This window comes from Blastomyces dermatitidis (genome assembly GCF_000003525.1).
Source record: "Blastomyces dermatitidis ER-3 genomic scaffold supercont1.6, whole genome shotgun sequence".
Taxonomy (NCBI): Eukaryota; Fungi; Ascomycota; class Eurotiomycetes; order Onygenales; family Ajellomycetaceae; genus Blastomyces; species Blastomyces dermatitidis.
Window position 1 is genome coordinate 3,320,549 of NW_025544779.1, and position 24,901 is coordinate 3,345,449.

General features: G+C 47.9%; 8 protein-coding genes across 11 annotated transcripts; 5 read left to right on the forward strand and 3 right to left on the reverse strand.

Moving 5' to 3' along the window:
- Window position 1: 1 nt before the first annotated feature.
- Window positions 2-4,570, forward strand: BDCG_06279. Of its 2 annotated transcripts, XM_045422010.1 has the most exons (4): window positions 2-207; window positions 273-431; window positions 507-557; window positions 619-4,570. In XM_045422010.1, exons 1-4 carry the CDS (start codon window positions 60-62, stop codon window positions 3,993-3,995), a joined length of 3,735 nt encoding a protein of 1,244 aa, XP_045281611.1. In that variant the 5' UTR covers window positions 2-59; the 3' UTR covers window positions 3,996-4,570. The 2 variants fall into 2 exon arrangements, with proteins under 2 accessions (XP_045281611.1, XP_045281612.1); XM_045422011.1 differs by having other exon boundaries at window positions 2-431.
- A 16-nt stretch (window positions 4,571-4,586) lies between these two features.
- BDCG_06280 (4-hydroxy-2-oxoglutarate aldolase, mitochondrial) lies at window positions 4,587-6,970 on the forward strand. The gene has a single exon (XM_045422012.1). The coding sequence runs from the start codon at window positions 5,035-5,037 to the stop codon at window positions 5,974-5,976; it is 942 nt and encodes a 313-aa protein (XP_045277745.1). The 5' UTR covers window positions 4,587-5,034; the 3' UTR covers window positions 5,977-6,970.
- A 183-nt stretch (window positions 6,971-7,153) lies between these two features.
- Window positions 7,154-11,984, forward strand: BDCG_06282 (HLH transcription factor). Its single transcript, XM_045422013.1, has one exon. It carries the CDS (start codon window positions 8,178-8,180, stop codon window positions 11,484-11,486), a length of 3,309 nt encoding a protein of 1,102 aa, XP_045277746.1. The 5' UTR covers window positions 7,154-8,177; the 3' UTR covers window positions 11,487-11,984.
- Window positions 11,985-13,258: 1,274 nt separating this feature from the next.
- On the reverse strand, window positions 13,259-16,879 carry BDCG_06283 (potassium/sodium efflux P-type ATPase, fungal-type; the record flags this gene model as incomplete). Its single annotated transcript, XM_045422014.1, has 5 exons — window positions 13,259-14,083; window positions 14,176-16,111; window positions 16,195-16,289; window positions 16,388-16,514; window positions 16,587-16,879. 5 exons carry the CDS (start codon window positions 16,877-16,879, stop codon window positions 13,259-13,261), a joined length of 3,276 nt encoding a protein of 1,091 aa, XP_045277747.1.
- Window positions 16,880-17,264: 385 nt separating this feature from the next.
- On the forward strand, window positions 17,265-22,089 carry BDCG_06285 (exosome complex subunit Rrp46). The gene is made up of 2 exons (XM_045422016.1): window positions 17,265-19,267; window positions 19,374-22,089. Exons 1-2 carry the CDS (start codon window positions 18,923-18,925, stop codon window positions 19,788-19,790), a joined length of 762 nt encoding a protein of 253 aa, XP_045277749.1. The 5' UTR covers window positions 17,265-18,922; the 3' UTR covers window positions 19,791-22,089.
- BDCG_06284 (uncharacterized protein) lies at window positions 17,379-17,600 on the reverse strand (the record flags this gene model as incomplete). The annotated part of the gene is made up of 1 exon (XM_045422015.1): window positions 17,379-17,600. One exon carries the CDS (start codon window positions 17,598-17,600, stop codon window positions 17,379-17,381), a length of 222 nt encoding a protein of 73 aa, XP_045277748.1.
- Window positions 20,228-22,213, reverse strand: BDCG_06286. 3 transcript variants are annotated; one of them, XM_045422018.1, is made up of 3 exons: window positions 21,292-22,185; window positions 20,935-21,200; window positions 20,228-20,843 (listed from the first exon to the last, which is right to left on the reverse strand). In XM_045422018.1, the coding sequence occupies exon 1, from the start codon at window positions 21,628-21,630 to the stop codon at window positions 21,304-21,306; it is 327 nt and encodes a 108-aa protein (XP_045281614.1). In that variant the 5' UTR covers window positions 21,631-22,185; the 3' UTR covers window positions 20,228-20,843; window positions 20,935-21,200; window positions 21,292-21,303. The 3 variants fall into 3 exon arrangements, with proteins under 3 accessions (XP_045281614.1, XP_045281613.1, XP_045281615.1); XM_045422019.1 differs by having other exon boundaries at window positions 20,318-20,852; window positions 21,292-22,213; XM_045422017.1 differs by having other exon boundaries at window positions 20,935-22,161.
- Window positions 22,214-22,865: 652 nt separating this feature from the next.
- On the forward strand, window positions 22,866-24,859 carry BDCG_06287 (tripeptidyl peptidase SED3; the record flags this gene model as incomplete). Its single annotated transcript, XM_045422020.1, has 2 exons — window positions 22,866-24,385; window positions 24,550-24,859. 2 exons carry the CDS (start codon window positions 22,866-22,868, stop codon window positions 24,857-24,859), a joined length of 1,830 nt encoding a protein of 609 aa, XP_045277750.1.
- Window positions 24,860-24,901: the final 42 nt, after the last annotated feature.

Sequence of the window (24,901 nt, forward strand, 5' to 3'; positions counted from 1 at the left end):
TGTGTGTGTGTGTGTGTGTGTGTGTGTCTGTCTGTCTGTCTGCGAGTTGCTCCGTTGTCATGTTGCGCCTCATATTTCACTGTGTTTACCGCTTCAACAACACAACACCAGACTTCCACCACGCAAGATATACATACCATTCTCCCAACCACTGTCATGTCATGCTGGAGTTGATGTTGCCGCCCTGTCGCGAATCCATAGGCCTTCGTGAGACTTTTCTGATCTGCTTCGTGTATACGGTAACAGGCGCGTTTAATAAATGGCGTCCCCAGTACCCCTGAATCAGTTCTCTCTCTTCCATGCAATCGGCAACACTCCTGCTGTCTGCTTGACACAGGATATCCCTGGTGACGATCCTGCACGTCTGCTGTTGCTTGGATGCGGAGATGCTAGAAATATCCTCTTCACTAGCTTTATGAATAGTTCATCAAGTAACCATCTCTAGTTTGTTATCAACATGACACTATTGTATGATAACCACTGACACAATTCACTCATGATGATAGAACCTCGCCCGCTGGATTATACTTGCTGTGATATCCAACCTGCAGTTATTGGTGAGTTATGCTTTGCTCTTGAATTTGCCTTTGTCTGTCTGCTAAACATAGCCTTTTATAGCCCGAAATGTTCTTCTCCTTACTCTCGTCGTGGATACCAATGAAGGCGCGGATACCTCAATGCTGTGGAATATTTACTATCATTTGTTCATCGATGATAAGTCGCACAACCTTCTTGAATCCCAAGTCAAGAAGCTACATCGTTTCTCAAGCTCTCTCAAATATTGGCACAAAAGTGAGTATGGGCGGTTTCTGAGATTCTGCGACTCAAAGACTCTTGCTCTTGTGAGAGACATCTGGCATTCATATATATCTGTCCGGGACAAAGCCGACTACCTTGCTAGTTTCCGTAAGGCAATCCAAGCTTGTCTTGATGTCAAAGTTGCAACCGCGGGAAGCGGTATAGACTTGGGTGGAGCCCGCGCTGCTGCCCCCAATGCAATTCAAGCCCTTAAAGATCTCCCCGGTTTGCACTCGCGCTACTGGAAGAATGGGAGCACTTCCAATGATCCCAAAGCTCTAAATGTGCACCCGAACCCAACACTGGCACCCTTGGAAAATGACAACGCTCTGCTCCATTCCGGCACGGATCCACTACTTGGGTTCCACCTAGTAACCGCCTACACACCAGTGGATGCAGGATCCCATTTTTACCGCAAGGAGGTGGCTTTTGCTCATGCTCAAAACGCAGTTGAATCAGCTCGTCTTCAATTCAATATCTGGTGTCAATCATTAAAACGGGATCACAAATCCGTGACCGTGCGCTTCTTCGCTGGTGATGCCCTTGCCTTTTGTCACACCTTGCAGCATCTAGACACCACTAGAGAAACTTCTGCGAAGTGGTTCCGCACGTCCTATGGTTTTGATACTGTCTCCCTAGATGGGGAGGATTACGCGCTCGAAGATGGTGTGGCTCCTTTAGCCTTCGACGTTATTGACACCTCCAACCTTATCGATTTTCTTGGTGGTATCAACGTCTTCATTGCCGCTGGCCCATTGCTGTACGAGAAAGAATCATCCACGATCTATGCTGAGTCCTTTGCCAAGTACGTACCCGAAGTAGACGTACTATTGAATGACCTTTTTGCCGGACATTTTCCGACGGTGTCAATACTACTTGGTGTTTTCCCTGTCCAATACTGGACAAATTCCTCAGCCGTCGCAAATGCTGAGGAGCAGTTGATGCATGATTTCCGCAAATGTTCCATGGGGGATGGCGTCAATACGCGGAATGTGTACAACAGAACATTGTGGAAATATCAATGGCCCTACTGGTCACATTCGCCAGGAAGTAGCTGTTCCTCACTTATCAAGTTCGATCCGGACAGCTTAGCAGTTGTTCTGTTCGGGATCTACATGAACATGTTCATGAACGAAGACGTGAAGTTTGTCTTGGCCCATCCAAGTTGTGAAATGATTCGTTACCACCGTGGGAGTTTCGTCCGGTTTCTAGCATTTGTTAAAGGGCGCGTAATGGTTGACTGGAATAAGGCCATTTCGGCCTTGATCACACTGATTGAAGCAGATAAGGCTCTTGGAGTCGGGCAGAATTTCCTCCACGAACTTTATACTCAACTCCATATTCTTGATGTATATTCTGATCCCTTGTTTACCAAAGAATTCAAGTACGATCGAAGCTCCCATGATTTCCGTGCTTGGAAGAAAATGCCTTACTTGGTGTCTATCACGGTTAAAGTTCCAAGGGCAAAGCTCTCGGTTTTCACCAAGACGCGTTGCGGTAAACTAGCAAAGCCATATATCAACGGATTTGTTCAGTCAAAGCAGATGGGCCTGGGCCAGCACAGTCTGTTCGCAGTTGTGCAACTTGGATTTGGGCAAGCCATTTGCTCCGGGCCGCGGAATAGCGATCATTTTGCCGTAACTATTGCTAAGGATCACAGTGGCTGGAAAGGGAAGAGTCCTCTTATCATCTCTTTCGTCGTCCCCTCAGCGCTACTACTCGCGCAGCCAGAGAGCACGACAGTTGGGATGTCGCTTTATCACACACCTGGTATCTCCTCGATGTTTGAGGACGCATTGGGGACTGAACTAGTTGTCTTTTCCAGTGACCTTGGAAACCAATCCTCTGTATATATTTCAAAGCACCGCCCAAATCACGCCGGCATGCCGTGCCCACCCCAACTGTGGAGCAACAGAGTATACCCTGCGAAAATGCACGCAAGTTCCTATCATGTCACACTAACGGCTGATATCGATAAGAAAAAGAGAATAATTGATCGCTTCACCGCTCGTATCGATTTTCTCTCCAAAGAAGCAAAAGCAATCCTGACGCGCCAGAATAAGATCGTGGTTAGCCAACCTTCGCCCTGCTCCCTACGTGTACCTGTAGAAGGACAGGCTTCGGAGATTGTGATTACTTTTCCAGCTCCGGTCCTCAAACCGAACAAGAAAAACACGATCCGAGTTGCTAGAAAATCATCTTATGTGGAGATAATTGCACACAGGGCCGAAAAACCCGACCGCCAGGGCTACTCAGATTACATGTTCCCAGTCTTCTTGTCCGGAGGAGAACCTTTGGCTTGGAACATTCCATACCTTAATCCAAACCGACTACCTATTTTGGATACCAACCGTATGGAAGACTTTGGTTGGCTGATTACGCATGTTTCGACGATGTTTTCCGGCAAGGAGTGTGAAGTACGCAGTAATCTGGATAACACTCGTCCAAAGCCCGATCAAGACAGCAGATTATGCTTCAAAGACACTTTGTTTGCCATGCACATGTCGTTCGCTAGGGTTAAGGGAGAGAAGTGCAAGGTATTTGGAATAAGCTGCGGGGATATTGGACTGCATATACTATTTTTTCGCTCCTCCGTTCGCATGGACATATCCAACCACACCCTAGCTCTTGACGTTGCAATTGTCCCGCTACGGTTGGATATGGAAAAGCCAATACGTGATTTCATCGCGAAGCTAGACATGGACGAATTGATCACCATGCTCGTTAAAGAGGATGAGTTGAGATTATGGAAAAAGCTCCTGCCTGCGTTTGTCGAGCGCTGCAGGGAGTGGAAGCACAAGCCTACCTGCGAGTATAAGGCCAAGTCTCGAATCCCGCTCTCCGTCGAATTGCACCAGCCGGTACTCTGCTCGTGCGGGAACGGGATCTTCCCGCCAAATTTCGTTGGCGACTTTCCGAAGTGGGAAACTGTGTCCAAGCATGCTATCCGCGGTTTGATACCGCTTTTGTTCACTCTGCCGTATCTTGACACCAAGGATGCGCTGGGCAAGGAGAAGAAGGCGGGACAGAATCAGTGTGAGGCGTGTGGTGCTGGGAAATCTGTACATGGGCGGGCGTTGTTGTCATGCTCGCAATGCCATTTGGTGAGGTATTGCTCGTCAAAGTGTCAGCGCATACACTGGAAGGCCCATAGGAAGACTTGCTTGGGGAAAGGGACTGGGGGTCCTAATTGTTAAATGATGTGATGTGAGCGGGGAGATAGGTTGATGGAATGGGGTCATGGATTTAATATCTGCGCAAAAGGGAGGCAGAAAAAGTTCTGCGTTTTTAACTAATTGCGGGTAGAATATAAAAACAGTTGTCTTCTGATCTGTCGGTCAAGAGCTACCTTGGATGGATAGCTAGATAATAAATAGGCTGTGATCACGGTTCTGGGAGTAACTGGCACATGTAAAATAGCTTTGAGGAAGGGCGGCCTGAAGCGCAGGGAGTACTTGCCCGGGCACTCTCCTCGATATTGTTAGTACATGTACATGTACAGTACATGTACATACATCGGTGTATAGGAGGACATGTACTCTGTACATACATTTCGGGATGTTGTTCAGGTGGCGGCGGAGACAGCAGGAGGAAGACTCCACAGCACACGCCCACCGCCTGAAGCCAAGGATATATAGTTAACTATACACAGCGGCGGGAAGTCGAGACGTAAGTAATTAGCGCGCGGATAAGCCCGGCTGCGAGAGGTTGTAAGTGTTGATAGTGGATGCTGGATATGTTACTGCTCTGTATTCGTTTGAGAGCGTTTTCGGGGATTTAGATCATGATATCATAGAAAAATGATTTCAGTTCATGTTGTCTACTACAGTAGTTTCTGCGGATGGATTCTATATCCAAAGTTAATGTAACAATACATACTGACTCTGCCGGCAGCCTTAACTTGTCCAGTTAGTAGTTCAGTCAGATTTATGGCAGAACCAGGCCATCATGAACCTTCCCACACCCCTTCGGCACCTTGTGTAGCGTTTTAGGCGGCGGTGGAGGGTCGCCGCCAGGAGTGGACTTGTATACATTCTCGACCGACAAGTTATAAGAACCGGGCCGATTCCCCAAATTTACCCCGCACCGCAAGATTATATAGTTATACAACATTCGCCTCTTCGGCAGTCAGTCAACAACAATACATCCCACCCCACCTTTAAAGCTACAACTATTTAATACAGCAATACCTAACAACATATTTCTCCCTCGAAGAGCTCTAGCAACAGTATACAAATGGTCGCCAAAGTTCCCCCGTCCGGCGTCTGGTGCCCCGCCGTGACCTTCTTCGACCCCGTAACCGACACCCTCGACCTCCCCAGCCAAAAGAAATACTACGCCTACCTCTCCAAGTCAGGGCTCGCGGGCCTGGTCATCCTAGGCACGAATGCAGAAGCCTTCCTCCTAACCCGCGAAGAGCGCGCACAACTCATCGCTGCCGCGCGCGAGGCCGTCGGGCCCGATTTCCCCATCATGGCCGGCGTCGGTGCCCATTCCACCCGCCAGGTCCTCGAACATATCAGCGACGCAGCGGCTGCGGGGGCCAATTACGTCCTAGTGCTGCCTCCCGCATACTTCGGCAAGGCCACCACGCCTTCGGTGATCAAGTCGTTTTTCACGGACATTGCTACCAACTCGCCGCTGCCTGTGCTTATATATAACTTCCCTGGCGTCTGCAATGGTGTCGATCTGGATTCCGAACTTATCGCGGCGCTCGCGAAGCAGAACGAGAATATCGTCGGGGTAAAGCTCACGTGTGCCAGCGTGGGGAAGATCACACGGCTATCCGCATGTCTGACGCCGGAGTCCTTTGCGATTTTCGGCGGGCAGTCCGATTTCTTGATCGGGGGGCTCAGCGTGGGGTCTGCGGGGTGCATTGCTGCGTTTGCGAATGTATTTCCCAAGACGATTTCGAGGATATATAACTTGTATAAGAAGGGGGAGGTGGCGGAGGCTTTGCGGCTTCATCGGATTGCGGCGCTGGCGGAGTCGCCGTGCAAATCGGGCATTGCCTCGACTAAATATGCGGCTGCTATTTACTCGGCGAAGAGGGCAGGGATTGAAGGTGCGGAGGAGAAATTGAGACCTCGACGGCCGTATGAGCCGCCCTCAGAGGCGGCGAAGGAAGGTGTTAGGACGGCCATGGCGTTTATGGAGTCTATTGAGGATGGATTTTAAGAGTTCGGTAATCGGGTAGCTGCGGCCTGCTCGAGTTTGCGCGGAGGAGCAGCCGTGACGGGGCAATGGATGCCGAGAGCTACTGTGTAGCCTGTAGGGCATAGGCGTCTTCACATGTTAAATCGAAACAAAAGTTGTGTCATTCTTAACAGGTACCTATAGACTACAAAATAAAAGCAATAGCTGAGTGCTTATCACACATATCCCCTCCCATGGCGTTAAAAGTCAAGGATTCAAAGGATTGAATTTGGTTTCTCTAAATATCATGGCCGTGGGGGAAGTCGCTGCAGGCTTCTGGCCTGGGGCACATGTCCAATTACATTTGATAATAGGCGAAAGAAAGGAGCTTCAATGGGAGTGTATCCAAAATCCGTGGCTCATATCTGCCGAGTCCCTACGTAGGTAGAGTGACATCACAGCGAGAGAAAAGGTTTCCATTTACCCAGCGCTGGGCTCAAAGATTCCGAACGAACTGTTGGGTAACTTTGATTCACATCGCGGCTGTGCAATAACGATCCAGCAAAGTCAAGAGCCATACACCACTGGCTATTAAAGGCACCTGGACAAGTCCATCAAATAGAATCCTCATATATCGATCGATGCCTGAACCTTACAGCGTAAAATGATTCATCAGGCGCCATCGGCAGGACCCGATGATGATGATGATGAATTGGTATCTGAAGCTCCGAAATGTTCCGCACGTGAGGATGAGGACTGGATGATAGTGATCTATCCTATCCTATATGCATGCACGCTGTAAATACAACAAATGAAATATCGAGAGAGACCTGAGTAAATGCAGTTGGAACTCACGAGGGTACAAAATTGGGCCATGGGATAATTGCTCATGGTTTTCCGGAGTACTTTTCATTTGCTGCTGTCAGTCAGTCTAATTATCACTGGGCAACAATAGAATAATAGTAGATATGAATTTTTTCATTCAATTGCCTGAGATTCATTTTAGAACTATTTCAATATCAAAAAAGATCAGAGGTTAAAAAAAGAATATTACTAGTGGTATTTGCCAGCGCAAGTCCCCGTATGGGTTAGGCCTGTTTGGGACTAGCACCAAGCCCACGCGCAGGAAATACCGTAGCCGAGATCGTATGATTTCCCTTTTGTAAATGCGCTACGATGCGCTCCACCACTGACAAGTCTTCCAGTCTACGGAGTAGTCTTACAGCAAAGACGTCAACTAGCCCGATACCAGGCGGTATTTGCTGCTTTGCTGCTTTGCTTGGCTATGATCTCATCTGGTGGAGCAGAATGAAGGCAATCCGGTCTTCCGCCTGCTCACGTGGCTCTGTGGCTTGGAACTTGCTGTCTGGGGGCTCCTGAGGTTTTGATATCCAACGCAACCTGAAGCAACCCCCATGAATCATCGTCCACCGCGACGAGTCAACGACGACTTCTCCTGGAACCTGAGACGGCCTGTTAGCATTCCTATAATAAATTATCCCTGCGAAACTATTGGATTGGCTTGTCGGAACCGTCCGAAGGATGAACGCCTTTTGTCCTTCGTAAATCCCTGCTGCGCGATTCGACTCTTTGTTTCTCTAAATAATACACCGCGCGGCACTTCTACTCGGGCCCATGCATACTTATGCTGACTTTATATCAAGCTTAACGACTACGAGTAAAGCTGCTTTTCCAATCCTGGAATCGTTGAGACTTGCTTCACTGGTTGAATAAGCTCAACACCAGTTTAGTTTCCACGCTTCTGGCCTGCTACTTTTTTGCCCACCCACCTCCATTCAATAATAACATCCAACGACGTGAGATATCTCTGTTTGATGGCAGCCTGATCCAGGGGGGCGATGTACTTGTACTTTACAGTGAATGGACATTATTGTTTCATTCATTACCGACGCCGCGCCCATTAATTGCCACTAAGATCTTCGACATTTTCACCTACTCAACCTCCAATTGGATTCATACTCTTTCTACACATTGCACTTGAACGACCAGGACAAATTAGTGCGCCTCAATTATCGGCATCCTTGCCTTTTTGTTTTTTTTTTTTTTTTTTTTTTTTTTTTTTTTTTTTATTATTATTGTTGATTTATTTCATTTTTTTTTGTTATTTTTCCCCCGTCGTCTTCTAGAAAAACACACCCACACAAAAAGGCAAAGGAAGATTAAATATATCCCAATTGCGTGCATGTGTTCAAATTAGAAGAGGGAATAAACTATTACTTGCCATGGATTCTCCCGTTGTACAGGGCGGCTCGAAATCCACCAGGTCCCCTATCCGAATGTCGATGAGGAGCCCATCGACTGATACCGCCTCCTTCGATACTCCCCCAGAGAACTTAACTGCAGACTGGTCCCAATGGATGAAATGGGACGATATCGATCATGATGATATGTCAGCGCATACGAATCTATTCAACTTGCCTTCGAAAATCGATGAAAAATTATCTGATATAAATCAGACCATGATGCCAAAGACTTTCGATGTTTTACCAGCCAACGTACCGTTCACATTCACAGCTGGCTCTTCAGGTCGCGATACCACCTCCCCACAGGAACCTCCATTTCTATCAGATATTTCTCCGGCGCCTTCCGACTTCTTTGATTCAGCATTCGGCCCAGAGTTCGTCAGCGGGCATCGGAATAACTCCGTGCCAGAAATAGCCTCACCCGGAGATATAACACGTAGGAGCACATCAGATGGAAACATAGTCAACCCCTCTACGCCATTATCATCTCTTTCACCAACAGACAGGAAGAGGAAGGCGCCCCCAGCTGAACCTCCAGGACCCTCTAAATCAGATGATACGCAGTCTGCTTCAAAGTCTTTACCCTCTAAGAAACGATCCCACAACGTAATCGAAAAGCGATACCGTGCCAACCTCAATGACAAAATTGCCGAATTACGAGACAGCGTGCCGTCCCTTCGTGCTTTAGTCAAGCAGAAAAATGGAATATCTGGCCAAGGAATGCGCGGAGATGATGAGATTGTATCGTCCTCTAACAAACTCAACAAGGCTTCTATTTTGGCCAAGGCCACCGAATATATTCGACATTTGGAACAGCGGAATAAGCGCTTGGAAGAGGAAAATGTCGGACTGAAAAATCGCCTTCGCCAGTTAGATAAAGTTCAGGAACAAAATTTAACAAACTACGCCAATGTTTCCGGTTCAGCATCATCGCCTGGTGCATATACTGTTTCCACTGATTCCGGACCAGGGTCTTCGCCAGGAGTCTTCTCGCAAACCGAAGAATTGTCTCCAGAGGGCTCGCCCAACCCGCTCTATCCCCCTGAAGGGCTTATTAAAGTTCCCGAGTATTTCAAACGCCTGCGAGCGAATGCTCCTCAACAACACTATGCAGAATCTCTCAACCAGCGATCAGATGCACAGACAACATATGCATCACCAGGAGCTCGACGAATGACCCTCCCCAACAAGTTTATGCTTGGAACGCTTGCTGCTCTAATGGTCGTCGGTGGTTTCGAAAACCAAACGAAATCAGATTCATCTAAAAAGGGGTTATTAGGTGTACCTCTGCAATTTGCTGGCGACCTTTTCCGCTTTGTTCGGCTGTATTTTGGCTTCCTAACGGCAACCTCATGGCAAATTCGAGCTTTATCTCATTTCGCATTAACTTCATTGGTTGTGGTTGGAGCAGCGTGCGCCGTCTTTGCTTACCTCTTTAATTCAGCCCCAAGGCGAGCAAAGAATCCTACCAAATCTGCCACGGATTCGAGAAGCGGTGTGTCACCCATCGAGTTTCGGCGAGAGGCATGGCTGACAAGTATCCAGACCGTCTGGGTTCCGAGCCACACGTTCTTCCCTGAGTGGTTCGCAGTAACGTGGCGCTGTATGGAGTATGTCCTAAGCTGTCTCCTTGGATCAAAGCTGTATTCCTGGCTCACAGGAATTACAGAAGACGATGAAACGGCGAGGGCTAAAGCATGGGATATTGCCATTGATGCCCAACTAACCGGAGGGGACCCGGAAGTAAGCAAGAGCCGGATGGTTTTAACTATTTTCGCCTCAGGCACGTTGCCGAGGACTCCAGCACGAGTGATGCTGAAGGCTCTCCATTGCCGTCTTTTACTCTGGAGAGTTGGTTCTCCAGGCTCTTGGGCTTTTAGACTCTCAAACCACGCGGGTTCCATCCTGGCCAGGTATCAGTGGGATATAGCGAGAAATCTCCTGAAGAATCTACCCGAGGACCATGACGACGCTCTTCCGGAACACCTTGTCACTCTACTTGAAGCGGATGTGGACGACGTTATGACCGATGCAATTATGCAACGCGCATCCAACATGGCGTGGAACAGATATACACAAGAAGCTACGTATGGTGAAGATGCTATGCTGGATATTGTCGTTGAGGACACAGCAGTACGCTCGCCTCTTGATGCTCTTGCGGCATGGTGGTCTAGTCGAGCCCTGCAGAACGCATTGATTCACTGCCTCGATTTCGATGCTCTCCCTCCGGAACTTAAGCCCAGAATAGCCTTCGAACGCAGCCTCCATCTGGCGTTAAATGCCGCGCCTCTCGCCTCGGCTGCCTACACACGAGCTGCGGTAATCAAGGCCGTTTTCTTCGATGAAGACAGAGTAACAAATATCAACACGGTCCTTGCTGCTCTGCCGCGATCCAAAAGCCAGCCAGCCATCAGCAGCACAAACTTCCTTGATTCGTCTGTCCCACCATCAGCGCGGGCAGAAATATCCATTGCTGTTCGTTGCGCCATGATTGCAGCAATATTAAAGGGGCAGGTGGGTGGTGGAAGCCCATCTGAATCGTCCCAACTCACGCTTCGCAACGCAATTGAGCTCTTCAACGTTCTCCCCATAGATCCCGTTGAGCTTACACTCCTCGGTTTCGCTTCTCTATACCACCTTTTACACGTTTTAGCAACGGAACAGAGTCTACTTTCTGATTCCTCATTATCTTCATCCATATGCTCATCTGCCTCAGACACCACTACCTCGTCAACACAGCAGGATGAAACAGAATCCAGTACCAGTACCAGCAGCTTCTCTACCATTCCCACTCCGGACCTCGCTCGTATCGCTCTAGGCCTCATCTATTGGGTCCGCAATGCTTATAACCCGATTTCCTCGGGCTTTGATATGGAGTTGGTTGAGAAGGCTGTCAAGGGATGCATCGATGCCTGCCAGCGGGCAGGGATCCATATCGAAGCAGTTGAAACCAGATGGGAAGGCCAGCATCATCTTCACCATGGAGAAACCCCAAACGACTCTAACGACCACGTGCAAGATCCGCAAAATGTTACCGAGGCTCCCACAACCGATACTACTACGGCTACTACGGCTACTACAACTACTACTACTGCCAATGAAGCGTCGAGAGAAGCGGACCAGAAAACTGAACATGTTCGCCGTGAGAGCTTGAAGAGCACGGATACGGGATATGGGAGCCTGGGTCATGAGGATGATAGGGGTGACGAGGCGGAGACGACGAAGCCTACTACCACGGCCTCTCACGCGAACACTGCCCTCACCCCACCGATGAATCTGGCTAAATAGCCCAGTGTTTTGTCTTTCATGAATGTTTTTTTTTTCTTCTTTTTAAATACTTGCAATTTTAGCGTGCCATTCCACTCCTTGGCGACTTGGGATAGATGTATGTATGTATTTTATGTATGTATATTCTTTTACGAAACACAATAAGGGAAGGAAAGGAAAAGATATGGCAATGATGGGAAAACGGAAATGGGAATGCTATGCCTTGCGATGGACCCTCCCCTTATTTTTCTACCCTAAAATAACTAGCCACTACTTGTGCCTTCGCTTCCCCCACCACATCTGTGGTTGGAGAGCCTCAACACAACGCTATTATCCCCACAATGCAACTTGTATGTTTTGTATGAGCTCACCATATGAAAGATACCTATTAAAAAATTAATATCTTCAACACAGCATCAGATATGAGTGAAATATTAATGATTTAATAAGTATACTCTAATAGTTAGTAAATCTACTAATGATTTCAAGTTAGTAGTAAAAAGTTTTAATACATTTTAAATTCTTTAGTACTACTATATTCTCTTTCTTAAAAATATACTGATGTAATATCTTGATGTTGTGTTAAAGATATAGCAGATTTCAAAAACATGCATTGACAGGTAGGTACCCCCCTATTTGAATGAAAACACTCTGTTGTACATGTACATACTGCAGAGATATAACACTTTCCTCTCCTACCTCTCTATATCTGAGGCCCAAGTTCGATTTTCAACTCTATCCGAACATTGGGCTGTTTAGACCAAAGGCTCTTCTCGCTGCCCTGGCAGCCTTGTCCTAAATAAATTAAAGTTAAACTTTATCTCGCGGTAAAAATTATCACATAATACAAGCTACGAAAGCGCTGAGCTTTCCCCCTCAACCAGCCCGCGTTACGAGATTTGATCCAAAACTTGTTCAATGGGAAGAAACCATTTGGGAAACACGTCAATGGTAAAGACATGTACATCTACGTGTACATACATAGTTATATATCTCGAATATGGCGTAAATAAGAAAATAAATAGGGTTCCAAACTACCTCCTCCCATCTCACCAAACAAATAAAGTAACTTAATTTATCCATGTGTTGAACACGGCTTGAAATGGGAGCGAGGAGGGAGGAGGACTTTGCCGGCCAGTCAAGGCAGACAGACAGACGTTAAATCATATTCTGACTCTGCACAAATTCGCAAATCCTCCGGCCATCCTCCCTCTCTCTCCCCTAAATATCGAAAAACCCGAGGTGGCCCCCGAGTTATTCTAGGTCAGGACTAAAAATGCCAATTTCAAAAGAAAATCTTTTTCTCATATCATGCAAGGTGCGAAACGCGACGGAATTGAAGTTGAATTCAATTCAATAGCTGATTCAGAAAAACTTCGAAAAAGCAAAACAAAAATAGAGCCGCTTGTTGGCTAGCTGAACTATGATGAGGGTAAAAAAATTGGATATTGCAAAATATGAAAAAAAAAGGTTATACGAAAAGTCCCCGCTGGATAAGATTTTTCTCACATCACGTTTATCCATATGGTTCACTGGAAATCGAGAGCAGAGCGAGTTGCACATGAAATCATCATGGATCAAATTCATACTGATAGAGAGACGAGGGAAGAAATGAGTGACATCATCGTATCAGGTTACTCAAAACAACACAATTTAGATTCAAAAACGTCGTTCTCGGCGCGTTCCATTTCAATTCTCCTTTCATTTTCATTTTTTTCTTGTTCAGCACATACTTTTCTCTCGCGTCCAATCTGGTTTTCCCTTTTATTCACTGGTTAGCTCACATCAACCAGTTACTTCTCCGCCGTCTCACCACGAGGCGGCAGAGTAGGTGTTCCATTTGGGAACATCCCGACTCTCATCTCCGCCTCCTCCATAGTCAGCACCTTGACCCTCGCACTCCCGATGCCAAAAGCGCGTTTGATCGCCTTCCAGCTCTCTACCAATGCAAGGTACACTGCCACAGCGCCAAACACTATGCCCCATTCCCATGTGATCCCCGAGTGTTTAAAGACCGACTTGTTCACCACGGGTAGATACACAACAGGGAACACAATGACAACGCCGGCGCAGACAGCCCAGAAGAGGAACCGGTTCCGCCACAGGACAGGGAAGATGGAAAAAGGGCCAGAATAGCGGGCGGGATCGAGATTGAACAGAGAGCGGGTGAAGTGCTTGACTTCCCAGGCGGTGACAAGGAGGAGGAACGTAATGGTTGCATAAGTGGTGGCACGGGCGCGGAACACAACGTTGCACTTCGGGTTCCATCCCTGGTTGCAGTTATCTCCAAGATTGCCGCTCCCAGCACCATACACGACTGCTACGAATGTTAGGAGGCAAAGGGATCCCATGAATGTGCCGTAGATCATTTTATCCATGATTAGTTCGCGTGTGAAAACTCCGACGCGTAAGTTATGAGGAGGTCGATACATGATATCTGGTTGGCTTTCTTCCAGGCCCAACCCCAAGGCGAGGAAAGATGAGGTGATTAAGTTCACCCACAATATCTGTATGGGGGAAAGCGGGAAAACGGAGTTCTCATCCGCGTCTTTGAAAGTCAACGCCAATAAGAGTAATATTACTTGGGCAATGTTGGAGATCAGTAAGTGCATAAGGAACTATATACGGGGGGTGAAGTTAGCGGAAGCTGCCAATGGAATTTTTCTCTTGTATGTGGGGAAGTTATAAAGAGTTGTTTCATCTTTTCTACCTTCTGAATATTGTCGAATAAGCGACGCCCCTCTTCTACGGCTTTCACGACAGATGCAAAATCATCATCCGTGAGAACCATGTCGGCAGCCTCTTTGGCCACATCGCTTCCATTTTTGCCCATAGCAATACCAACGTCAGCATGCTTGAGGGCCGGCGAATCATTTACGCCATCACCAGTCATGACGCAGAACGCATGTCTTCGATGCATCGCCTCGACCATGCGAACTTTGGTTGTTGGGCTACACCTTGCGATCACGAGCGGTAGCGCTTCAATAGCATCGATCTCCTCGTCGGAGAGCTTGTCAAACTGCTCTGCACCCATGACTACAGTGCTCGCCTGAGCGGACGGTATTATATTCCCAAGAATGCCAACTTCATAGGCGATAGCTGTGGCTGTCTTGATGTGGTCGCCTGTAAGCATGTGGACAGTAATACCGGCCATATGACACTTCCTAACTGCGCCAGGAGTTTCGACACGAGGAGGGTCGTAGAGTCCAACGAGTCCAATAAACTCGAGATCCTGTTCGGTAGATTGCCGTAGGGATAGTTGGCCGAATTCGGTTTCGGGAATAATCTTGTGCGCTACACACAGGACCCGAAGACCTTCTCCGGCCATACTATCCACAGTGTAGCGAATTTCCGCCTTCTTCTCATCTGAAGCCCTGAGTAATGGCAACATTGACTCTGCAGCGCCCTTAGCAAAAGCTTCAGCAAACTTGCACTTGGAATCTTGATAAACGACGGTCATTCGTTTGATTGCTGAGTCGAAAGGAAACTCCGCCAGTTGTTTTCGCTGCTGGCCTTGAAGCAGAGCCAGCTTTCCGGAGTTGAACCGGAGAGCAAGAACGTGGAGGGCAATTTCCGTGGGCTCTCCCACAGCAGTCCAGTTATCTCCGGCATCCGTCACCGACTGGTTATCAATGGAAGCTTTGTCATTGGAATTATAGACGGATGACAAATTGCAAAGAGCTATAGCCTTGAGAAATGTGCTAAAGTTAGAATTGCTACCAACATGGTCGGTATCAATATTTGTGCCGTCCATCTGAACAAATCCACTTCGAGGATCAAACGGGTTTGTCGTATCGTGTACTGTCAGGGTTCCAGCGTCTGGAACCCACGCTTTCCGCGCAATCATTCGGCCTTGAGTAAGTGTACCGGTCTTGTCTGAGCAAATATTTGTGACTCCACCCACAGCCTCAAGTGCCTGGAGTTTTCTAACTACCACGTTGCCCTTGGCCATCGCCTTTGTACCAACAGCAACAGTTATAGTGAGGACTGCAATAAGTGACTCGGGGATGACGGCAACGGCAACACAAATACCGTATATCAAAACTTCCCCATGCACATCCCATTCATTGGCGGAAAAAACGATGATTGCCAACATGATAGCAAGCGCAAAGAGGATCAGCGCGAATTTGCTGAGCTTGACCTGGAGTGGCGTTCCCACCAAACCCAAGATGTGGACCAGGGTGCTCTTCACTCTATTCAACGTTCGCCGGACCACGTTTGAGCCCGCAACAACTTTTGGCCCTTGCTGGCGTAGAAGCTGCGCAATCTTACCTACCTCGGTATCCATTGCGGTTGCGATCACAATCCCAGCCGCACGACCCTGAGTCATTGTACTTCCAGAATAGGCCATGTTCGTCCGATCCCCTACTGCCATTTCACGAGAGGGGAAAACAAGATGGTGGTTTTTGGAAACGGGCAACGATTCGCCCGTGAGGAGGGCTTCATCGGTCGAGGCATTCATACCGTCAAACAGTCTCAAATCTGCAGGAATCATGTCTCCAACTGCAAGTTGGACGACATCCCCAACTACGAGGGTCTCAGCCTTCACGGATTCAATTCGGCCGTCGCGAACGACTTTAGATACTGGGGCAGAGAGGGCCTGTAGCGAAAGGATAGTCTTTTCCGCACGGTAATCTTGGACGAAACTATGCTCAACGGGTTCGTACTTCAGCATCATTTCGGCATGGGAATGTCTGTATATGTCTGCAGGAAGTGAGGAACGACGTACCCAACAACAATATTGAGAAGGATAACAGCGGTTATAACAGCTCCTTCTATATAGTCATTGATCCCAAAAGATAATGCCATGGTTATAACGAGGACCTGCACATCACCGCACCAGAGTTAACATCGAAGTTATCGATCCATAATTACCAGTTGGCTGGCGAATAGTCGACTCGGGAAATAAATGTTTCTCGTACTAAAGTCAGACTGTTGGACACCTGTCTTAACAGAATTTTCCACAGGGAAACCCCCTCTGCTCCCTTAACTTTGTTAGGTCCATCCCGCTCAAGGCGAGATGCTGCTTCGGTACAACTGAGTCCATGCCTAATAGAATAATTATCAGCCGTCGAGGTTGGATTATAAAGCTAGTCTCGGCTAAGGTAGTGGGTGACTTACTGTAAATCAACCCCTAGAGCACGGGAAACTTCCGAAACGGGGTAAGAGTAGGCGTGTTCACAAATTTCTTGACATTTTTGGAGCTCGTCAAGGGTCGAGGTGGCTGTGAAGTTAACGGAAAGGGCAGTGCCTGGACTCTTCGAGACTTTTTCTATTTCGTCGAGACGGCGGTTGGTGGACGCCGATTGATTTAGGGCTGATCCCGAGTGCTGCTGGTGCCCTTCATGAATAGAAGAACGACTTGGTGGCTCTGTCGATTCCTCGACATCTGGTGGAGAGGTCTCTATGCCCATTCAATAGGAGGTACGATTTAACAAAGGAGCGAAAGGTCTCGACGAAAGGCACCGGAGTACAGTGAAGGTAAAGGTCGCACGTGTGATGATTTCACAGGACTTCAAGCAAAACGCTTGACGAGGAAGAACCAAAGAGTCGAAGGTGCAGAAATGGATGGGGGATCAAAAGAGCGCTGAACAAGCAAGGGTACGATTGTGGGGAGGCTATATATAGTTCTTATCAATCTGGATTCTCCACATCTCCAACTCAACGGTATGTATGGGTGTGCGTGGATCAGGATCAGGATTCAGCCAAAAGTTCCAATTGAAACGATGCTGACTGTGCATGCGATTTATGAATGAATTTCAGAGCTAGCCCTGGATTTCACTTTCACCATCATGACGAAAACAACGCTGTCACACACCGTCGAATCTCGTTAGTTTCTGCTTGGCTTACCCACAGGGCTTCTGCTCTGCCTTGACGCAAAGAAGAGAAGCGCTGGCTATTAACTAATCCATATCAACGCCCAAGCAGCCCCAACCAGGTAGTCCAAACGGTTTCATTCACCAGTTTCCACGGGTCCCCAAGCTGCATTGGATACCCCCAAATCGAGAGGAGAGAGAACGGGAATGGGGGAACCCTCAGTCTATCTGTCGACTGCTCCTTGACAAATTCTCCGCGTTGACCCGCTTGTTCTGCTTGGCCCGTGTGGTTCCAAGCTGCAAGTCCGGTTCTGGCCATATTTTTGTTGAGCGGGGTCTGCTGTCTAGACTCCTATTGGCTGCTCTGCTGCAGCCGTTGAAAGAAAGGACACCTGGAATCGCCGTGCGGATCACAGTTGCGTAGTTTCTTGGCTAGGCCACTCCACGGACTTGCGCCCAGGAATCATAAGCACAACCAGCTCAACATTCTCATTCCTCCTCCGTCGTTTCCCAGCACCTGAGTTTTCTCTTGACGTCTTGGCCGCCTCAGCACTTTTCGCCCCTAGAATGCATGGGTGCTAACGAAAGAGAATATAGGAAAATATTCTGTGGATTTGTTGGCCAAGGAGCAGCGTTCTTCGGGGGCTCATTTATACAGTACATGGCTGTTCTTGGTTGGCCCTGCGCGCCTGTCCCACGACTGCTTAATAGTGCGCTGATCGGTGTGGCTGCTTTTTCCCCCTAATAATATTGGCTGGGAGTCATGCCTTTTGCGATTAAGTACTCCGTAAATAATATAAAATAATAATTGCTACTGCCAGCTTTGCTTGAAGCTGTCTCTGACCCATATGCTGCCTGTCCAACCCACCAAGACCCCACGCAGGGGCGCTGTTCCGGCAAGTTGCGTTGAGGGACCCGGGCACGTTTTTTGTGCCTTGACTTCAATCATGGTTGGCAGTTAACATGCAACCGATATCGTCCCAACTTAAACAACAGGCTGCACCAGAAGTTCCCGAACCGACGCAAACAAGCACTTTTTATCAGTGTCCTCTGTCGAAGTCCTTTAGTAGCATCTCAACCCACGGATTGTTCACTTGACACATATCCATATTCAGACCGTGGGGGTCCGACACAAAATGGTGACACGCCAATCCTCACATAGCATAGGCAAAGGAGCACATGACCCTCATAATGTGTTGAAGCCGGACCAGTCTTGGCCCCAGCGTGAGGAGCAGCTGTCTAAATCGGTTGGACTGTCAAGATCACACAGGTGTTGACCAATGAACGCTGCGGAAGGGTGGAGCTTGGCTTGAGAAACCAATTCGCGTGTGAATGTAACCAACTCCATGAGCAAGGAGAATGAAATTTCCTCCCGTTAACTAGACTAGAGGTGTGATATCGAAGAGAATTCTGACGAGGAGCCCTGAGTTCGTCGTCGTCGTCGTCGTCATCCTCATCGAGGTGTCTTTGCTTCTGTAAGGCGCCGGGATGCCAAGCACTCTTCGGAGTCCGGGTTATCTATCGTCCGTTGACTTGTTCCCTTCACCATAAAACAAAAATCGTCAATATCATAAGATTCTCCAACTGTATTAACTTCCTCTCCGACCTCTTCGCTTGCTCCTGCACAGTTTATAGAGCCCAATGGCTGGCCCGAATGCCTCTCTTACTCCGCTCCGTTTCCCTGACGGTTCGGCATCGTACACATCCCCCACCGGAGATCACATAATTGGATCCGTAAATGGTCCTATCGAACCTGCCCGTCGCGACGCCCAAAAGTCGGAGGAAGCCGCAATAGAAGTTCTCGTTAAGCCAGGCGTTGGCGTGTCTGGTGTTGGCGAGAGATATGTCGAAGGCATCCTGCGGGGTATCCTGAGTCGGGTTATACTACTTCGAGAAAAGTCAATGCCTAGGAAGGCAATTATAATCACTTTGGTGGTATTGAAAAATAAGGGAGCCGACGGGAAGGTTGCAGAACGGGGTGGATCGGTAAGTGCAATGAGCAGCGCGAAGGACAAAACATTAACTCTCCGGAAACCCACGTCGGTTGGACCTTTCTTTATAGACCCCTCCTTACTGACTTTGAGCTGCCAAGTGTCTTTCTATCTTACCTTCGCTGCTTCACACGGCTCTTCTAGCATTGCTGTCTGCCGCAATCCCGCTCTCTATGGTATACACGTCCGCCTTCATCGCAGCATCCCCGACCGGCGATCTAATTGAGCATCCCTCAAATTCCCAAGTCAAAGCTGCGAAGTCATTACACGTCCTAGCGTTTTCGTCCAAGGGGCATCTACTGCTTAACGAAAGTGAGGGTGAATTTGATCTCGATACCTGGGACAAAGTTTATGAACTCGCCCAATCTACCTGTACGGGAAGTCCAGGGGTAAGAAAAGGAGACGGCGACGTTGATATGGATGGTGTGAAAGCGGGCCAAACTCTCGAACAGCTCTTGAGAGATACGGTGGAAGATAAGGTCAGGGAAAACCTGGCGTGGAAGATTGCAACGACCTGAAGGCCTCATCCTACATATTTCCTTGCTGCACTGAAGACGACAATGTACGATATACCGTACAATTCAGGCACCGGGTAATTGCATGATACCGTGCATGTGAGCGGCCATGTGCTAAATCATGCTACGCCCGGTGTATTACATACATACACTAATCGTCACACGCAGGTAGATGCCCTCCACCATGCTTGGAATCTCCACCCCTTCAAGCTGTGGCACATGCTTCTGACGTGTTTGGGTGATTGGAAGAACAACCTTGGAAGTATTTGTGACATTCCAGGCTCTGGGATTCTAGCCAATGAATGGCAAATTTTGTCGACTCTGACACAACCTGCATGCTCTAGGTGCTGTATGGCTGCAAAGGGAATTTTCGTTTGCTCTTTGTCTGAGAACAGGGGGTAAATGGGAATGGTGGTGAACTCATGAGGCGGGCTTATATTGAATTGTTTTGATACCCAGTTTGCTCTTCCAGACATTGGCATCAATTGAATGACTCTCTATGTCCACTGAATGCAGAAAACCCCCTAAGGCCACTTGATCGTACCTCTCTATATCGCAGACCATCTTTATCTACATATATAGCCGTGACATTTTCCGTCTCATTACCACTCAAACCCTAGCAAGTTGAAATTATCGCGCATGATGAACTCCACAGCGACCCTTGAGCCCAAACACATACCGACCCGCGGTCCTCTTCAAGCAAATCCACACTCACAAATTGTTCAATAATTGCTTCAGTCCGATGTATATTACAGACTCTTAGGTTCACCATACCGAAATATAGAAAATGAGCCAGCGGCTTGCAACCCAGGAGCAAAATGCTTAGAATTATTGGGAAGAAAATCGAGACTTTGTCCTTCAATTGCCTACTTTACCTAGGTACATCTGATATTACCATGTTTACACCCATCGAGCCAATCAAAATCCCGCGGGCCTTGTGCACATAATATCTGATACACTGCACCGCCAAAGTGAATTGCAAGAAGAGTTTCAAACTTGTTGCAAGGTGCTGTAGCATATTCCCTCGTTGTTACGCCATGGTCATTGTTGGGTTCGCTTTCGTGGCTATCAGTATTGGAACGAAACATTAACCCCCGCGATTTGCGCAGACCGGAGGATGGGAAGGAACATTTCAAGAATAACATACCAAAATCATCTACAAAAATCTTACGAGAAATGTATGACTCCCTCCTGTCCATTCCATTCAGTAGGTATGCATATATATAAACAGTTGACTAGCAAAACATAAGTGATGACGTGTTTATACCAGATTCGGGAATCTACAGTGCAAACCATAAACCAATGCAAAGGGCTACATCCGGAAACACACCCTTTTCCTTCAGAAGGCTCCATAACTTTTGGAAATTCGTCGCCGTCTCGTCTGATTTAAAATCGGCAATGTCTTGTCGCTTTCTGTATTTCAGATACAATTCCAAGTCAAAAATTGTGACTTCGACAAAGGTCCCGGGGTAACTGCCAAAATAGACTGCAATAATGCACCGACCAGATTTTGAATTCAAGCCCAAAAGGAGCGATAATCAGTCCACCTCACGACAAGGTATAGCACAAAGCCAAACAAGACTAACAGAATGCTCAGGGAGATGGCCAGCAAGCTGTTGTTGGCCAAATATGTTTCGGGGGCAGCGGTGGTGAGGGAGAATCCAGAGCCGGAAGCGGAGGGAGAACTAGACATCATGTCAGATACCCTACTCTCTTCATCGGTGAAGCTCCCACCTGCGCTAGGAAAGTCGGAAAGGAGGAGGGGAGTTTCCTCGTCGTGCGCAGTTTGCTGGGATCGAGGTGAAGCATTGGATGTGTCTGGAGAAATGTCGCTCCTCGCCATGTTGCTTGTAGAGGAGAACAAAAAGTGAACAAGACCCTTCGATTTTATGTCCTCCTTGTTGATAGCATAACAGATATGGAGTAATAGGAGGCCTGAATAAGAGTGGAAAGGGTGCTGTTCATCTGAGTGTTGATGGGTACAACTCTGGGGATGGATATGAAGGAATGAGCTGGGGGGGGATAGCAATGCCCTGCCAACATAATATTGTGTAGTTGTTATGGCAATTGATGATATATCATCATGAGCTCTAAGAAGATCATGAGAACACCATGCGGCATGAAGAGAATATTGTCTCCCATGAAAGAAATCAATGCCAATGTTTGCAGTTCTCCCTGCGTATGTGCTCGTTCTCTAGATCCATATCTCACTGCAAAAAAGATGACAACCGAGATGAATGAGAAAGAGTATATATAATATCTCATTACAATCAAATCGATCTTTCAAGAAATATTTAACCGGAGCGCATCTCAAAAGGAACAATTTTCCAGAAAGATATGATGAATGACGGTGATGAAGTGGCTTGCAGTTCCACGCGCTGGCTGTGGCGGTGGCTGCTTGGCAATGATGTCAAAGTCGACAACAACATGCTTCAACCATCCCGATCCGTCTTAATATATTAATATCGAATTATGGTCAAGAAATGCAGCTGCTCTAGGGATTATTTTTTTTCCATCTTGATTTCTAGCCCTTGGCTCCACAAGGATGCTAGCATCGGATAGCGTGTCGAGCAGCCGTATTATTCCTGGGACGTTGATTGAATAATGACACAAACACAACCGAGTTTCAGTAAACCACGCCCTGATCTGATGGTAGTTGAATTAAGGTTGCTTTTACATAGGGAGCTTTTGCCTAGAGCCGATATCTCTAGCTGGCTGTACTGTCGTTTTGCCCGGAAACAGAAAGACCAAGCTCCTTGATCTGGAGACGATATGTGGGATCGTTGCTCAGTTTCAGCCTGCTTCGAGTTGGCCGTCCCCACGAGACTCCTTTGGCAAGGCAAGTGGAATGAAGGGGAAAAGCTGTCGGATTATCAAGTAGGACCTGTGGATATCGCTCCCAGCAAGCCCTTTTGGGCAACTTCAATCTTTTACCAAGGCCAGCCTCCCTTGCCTTTGATCGATTTACGGATCCAACAATCATCTCTCCCTAAAAGTATGCCTGGCTATTCCTTTTCTATTAGTTATCTAATTCCTGGTCCTTTTCATTCAATTCATGATTCGACATTCCTCTCAGCAATGCTAATTTCACTGCTTAGCTCACTGATTAGCTCACTGGGGGTGTTGCTTATTGGCCTCGTGGCATCGGTGCACCCGTCCCGATCTAGTTCCTTCCAGGTGATTGAACAGCTTACTTCTGTTCCAGATGGCTGGACTCAAGGACCTGCTCCAGATAAATCGTTGATTCTTCGATTTAGGCTAGCTGTGCATGCGGAGAAGGAGGCCATCTTCCACCAGAAAGTGGTGGATATCTCCACTCCAGGCCATCCCCTTTATGGCTCTCATATGAAGAGAGATGAAGTTAAGGACTTCTTACGACCTCGCTCAGAAGTGTCTGCTCAACTTATACTGTGGCTTACGTCTGGGGGGCTCAGTAGTGTCAAGATCAAGGATGATGGCGCCTGGATCAGTTTTGATGCTACTGTCGACCAGGCAGAACGTCTTCTGAATACTCGTTTCTACTCCTTCATAGATGAGCAAACCAAGGGCTCCATAATACGCACTCTCGAGTATTCCGTTCCCGTATCCGTTGCCTCCCATGTTCGCATGATCCAACCTACGACGAGATTCGCAAGGCTCCAACCGCAGGGTTCAACATTGTTGAGGGTCACTGCACCGTCCATGGAACAACAGACAAAGAAGGAAGAAGTCAATTGCTACCAGCTGATCACTCCATCTTATCTGTGCACTATATACAACATTCCATGTTCCAAAGAACCACAATGTACTCCAAGCAAAGTCGGTGTTTCCGGCTACCTTGAGCAGTATGCCCAGTACACAGACCTCCAGCTTTTCCTTTCTACCTACGTTCCTGAAGCTCCCGACGTCAACTTCTCAGTTCAGTCCATCAATGGCGGCCTCAACATCCAGGATCCCTCAGTGAGGAGCATGGAAGCGAACTTAGACATCCAATATGTGCTTGGTCTCGCACCAGCTTCAAATGTTACCTATTATACAACTGGAGGAAGGGGGAAATTCATTCCGGACCTCGATGCACCAGACCCAGCACAGAACTCCAACGAACCATATCTGGAGCAGCTACACTTCCTTCTCGACTTGGCTGACGAGGATTTGCCCGACGTCCTCACCACTTCATACGGAGAAAACGAACAAAGCGTCCCAGCCGGCTATGCCGAATCAGCATGCAGTCTCTTCGCAGAATTGGGCGCAAGAGGTGTCTCTGTGATCTTCAGCAGTGGCGATTCAGGTGTGGGTAGTTCTTGTAAATCGAATGACGGGACAAATAGGACAGCCTTCACTCCTATCTTCCCCGGTGCCTGCCCTTTTGTAACCTCAGTTGGCGCCACGAGAGGCATGAACCCCGAGATAGCAGTGGCTTTTTCATCAGGAGGATTCTCTGAACGATTTGACAGACCTTCTTACCAGCAGGAGGCCGTCCAGACATACCTCAACAAGCTGGGCAATAGGTGGGATGGCATGTACAATCCTGCAGGACGTGCTTATCCCGATGTTGCTGCCCAGGGGGTGAGTTATTCTATATTTGACAAGGGGGAATTGATCATCGTTGACGGTACCAGGTACGTGGTTTAATTTCTACGAGGTTCCCGAGCGCAAGGTATATCCGCGCATATTACACATAATTCAGCGGGAGTAAAATAAAAGAATAACAGAAAAAGTGATCAATGTGGACGACCCCCCACTAACCAATAACAAAAACCACATGTTCGAAATCTAAATACAGGGCATCCGCCCCTACTGTCGCTGCAGTAGTCTCTCACCTAAACGCTTTGCGACTTTCACATCATAAGCCTGTCCTCGGCTTTCTTAATCCCTGGATTTACAGCACTGGCTTCGAGGGGTTCACGGATATCGTGGACGGAGGTTCCACCGGTTGCGCCGGCACGGAAATAGCCCCCGGCGTCCGGACGGGGTACGTGCAGTATGCTAGCTGGAACGCGACAGAAGGTTGGGATCCGGTTACTGGGTTTGGAACACCCGATTTTTCGAAGTTGGTGGAATTATTACCTAAGGATGGGGAGGCACCACTCTGACTGAGCGGACCGGGAAATGTTGGCCGTGTTTGAAAGCACAGA

Coding starts and splice junctions, on each gene's coding strand:
- BDCG_06279 (XM_045422010.1), top strand. CDS start 60: ATGTTGCGCCTCATATTTCACTGTGTTTACCGCTTCAACAACACAACA. Junction 208..272: donor TCGCGAATCCATAGGCCTTC/GTGAGACTTTTC, acceptor TGGCGTCCCCAG/TACCCCTGAATCAGTTCTCT. Junction 432..506: donor CTTTATGAATAGTTCATCAA/GTAACCATCTCT, acceptor TCATGATGATAG/AACCTCGCCCGCTGGATTAT.
- BDCG_06280 (XM_045422012.1), top strand. CDS start 5,035: ATGGTCGCCAAAGTTCCCCCGTCCGGCGTCTGGTGCCCCGCCGTGACC.
- BDCG_06282 (XM_045422013.1), top strand. CDS start 8,178: ATGGATTCTCCCGTTGTACAGGGCGGCTCGAAATCCACCAGGTCCCCT.
- BDCG_06285 (XM_045422016.1), top strand. CDS start 18,923: ATGGCTGGCCCGAATGCCTCTCTTACTCCGCTCCGTTTCCCTGACGGT. Junction 19,268..19,373: donor TTGCAGAACGGGGTGGATCG/GTAAGTGCAATG, acceptor TGAGCTGCCAAG/TGTCTTTCTATCTTACCTTC.
- BDCG_06286 (XM_045422018.1), bottom strand. CDS start 21,630: ATGGCGAGGAGCGACATTTCTCCAGACACATCCAATGCTTCACCTCGA.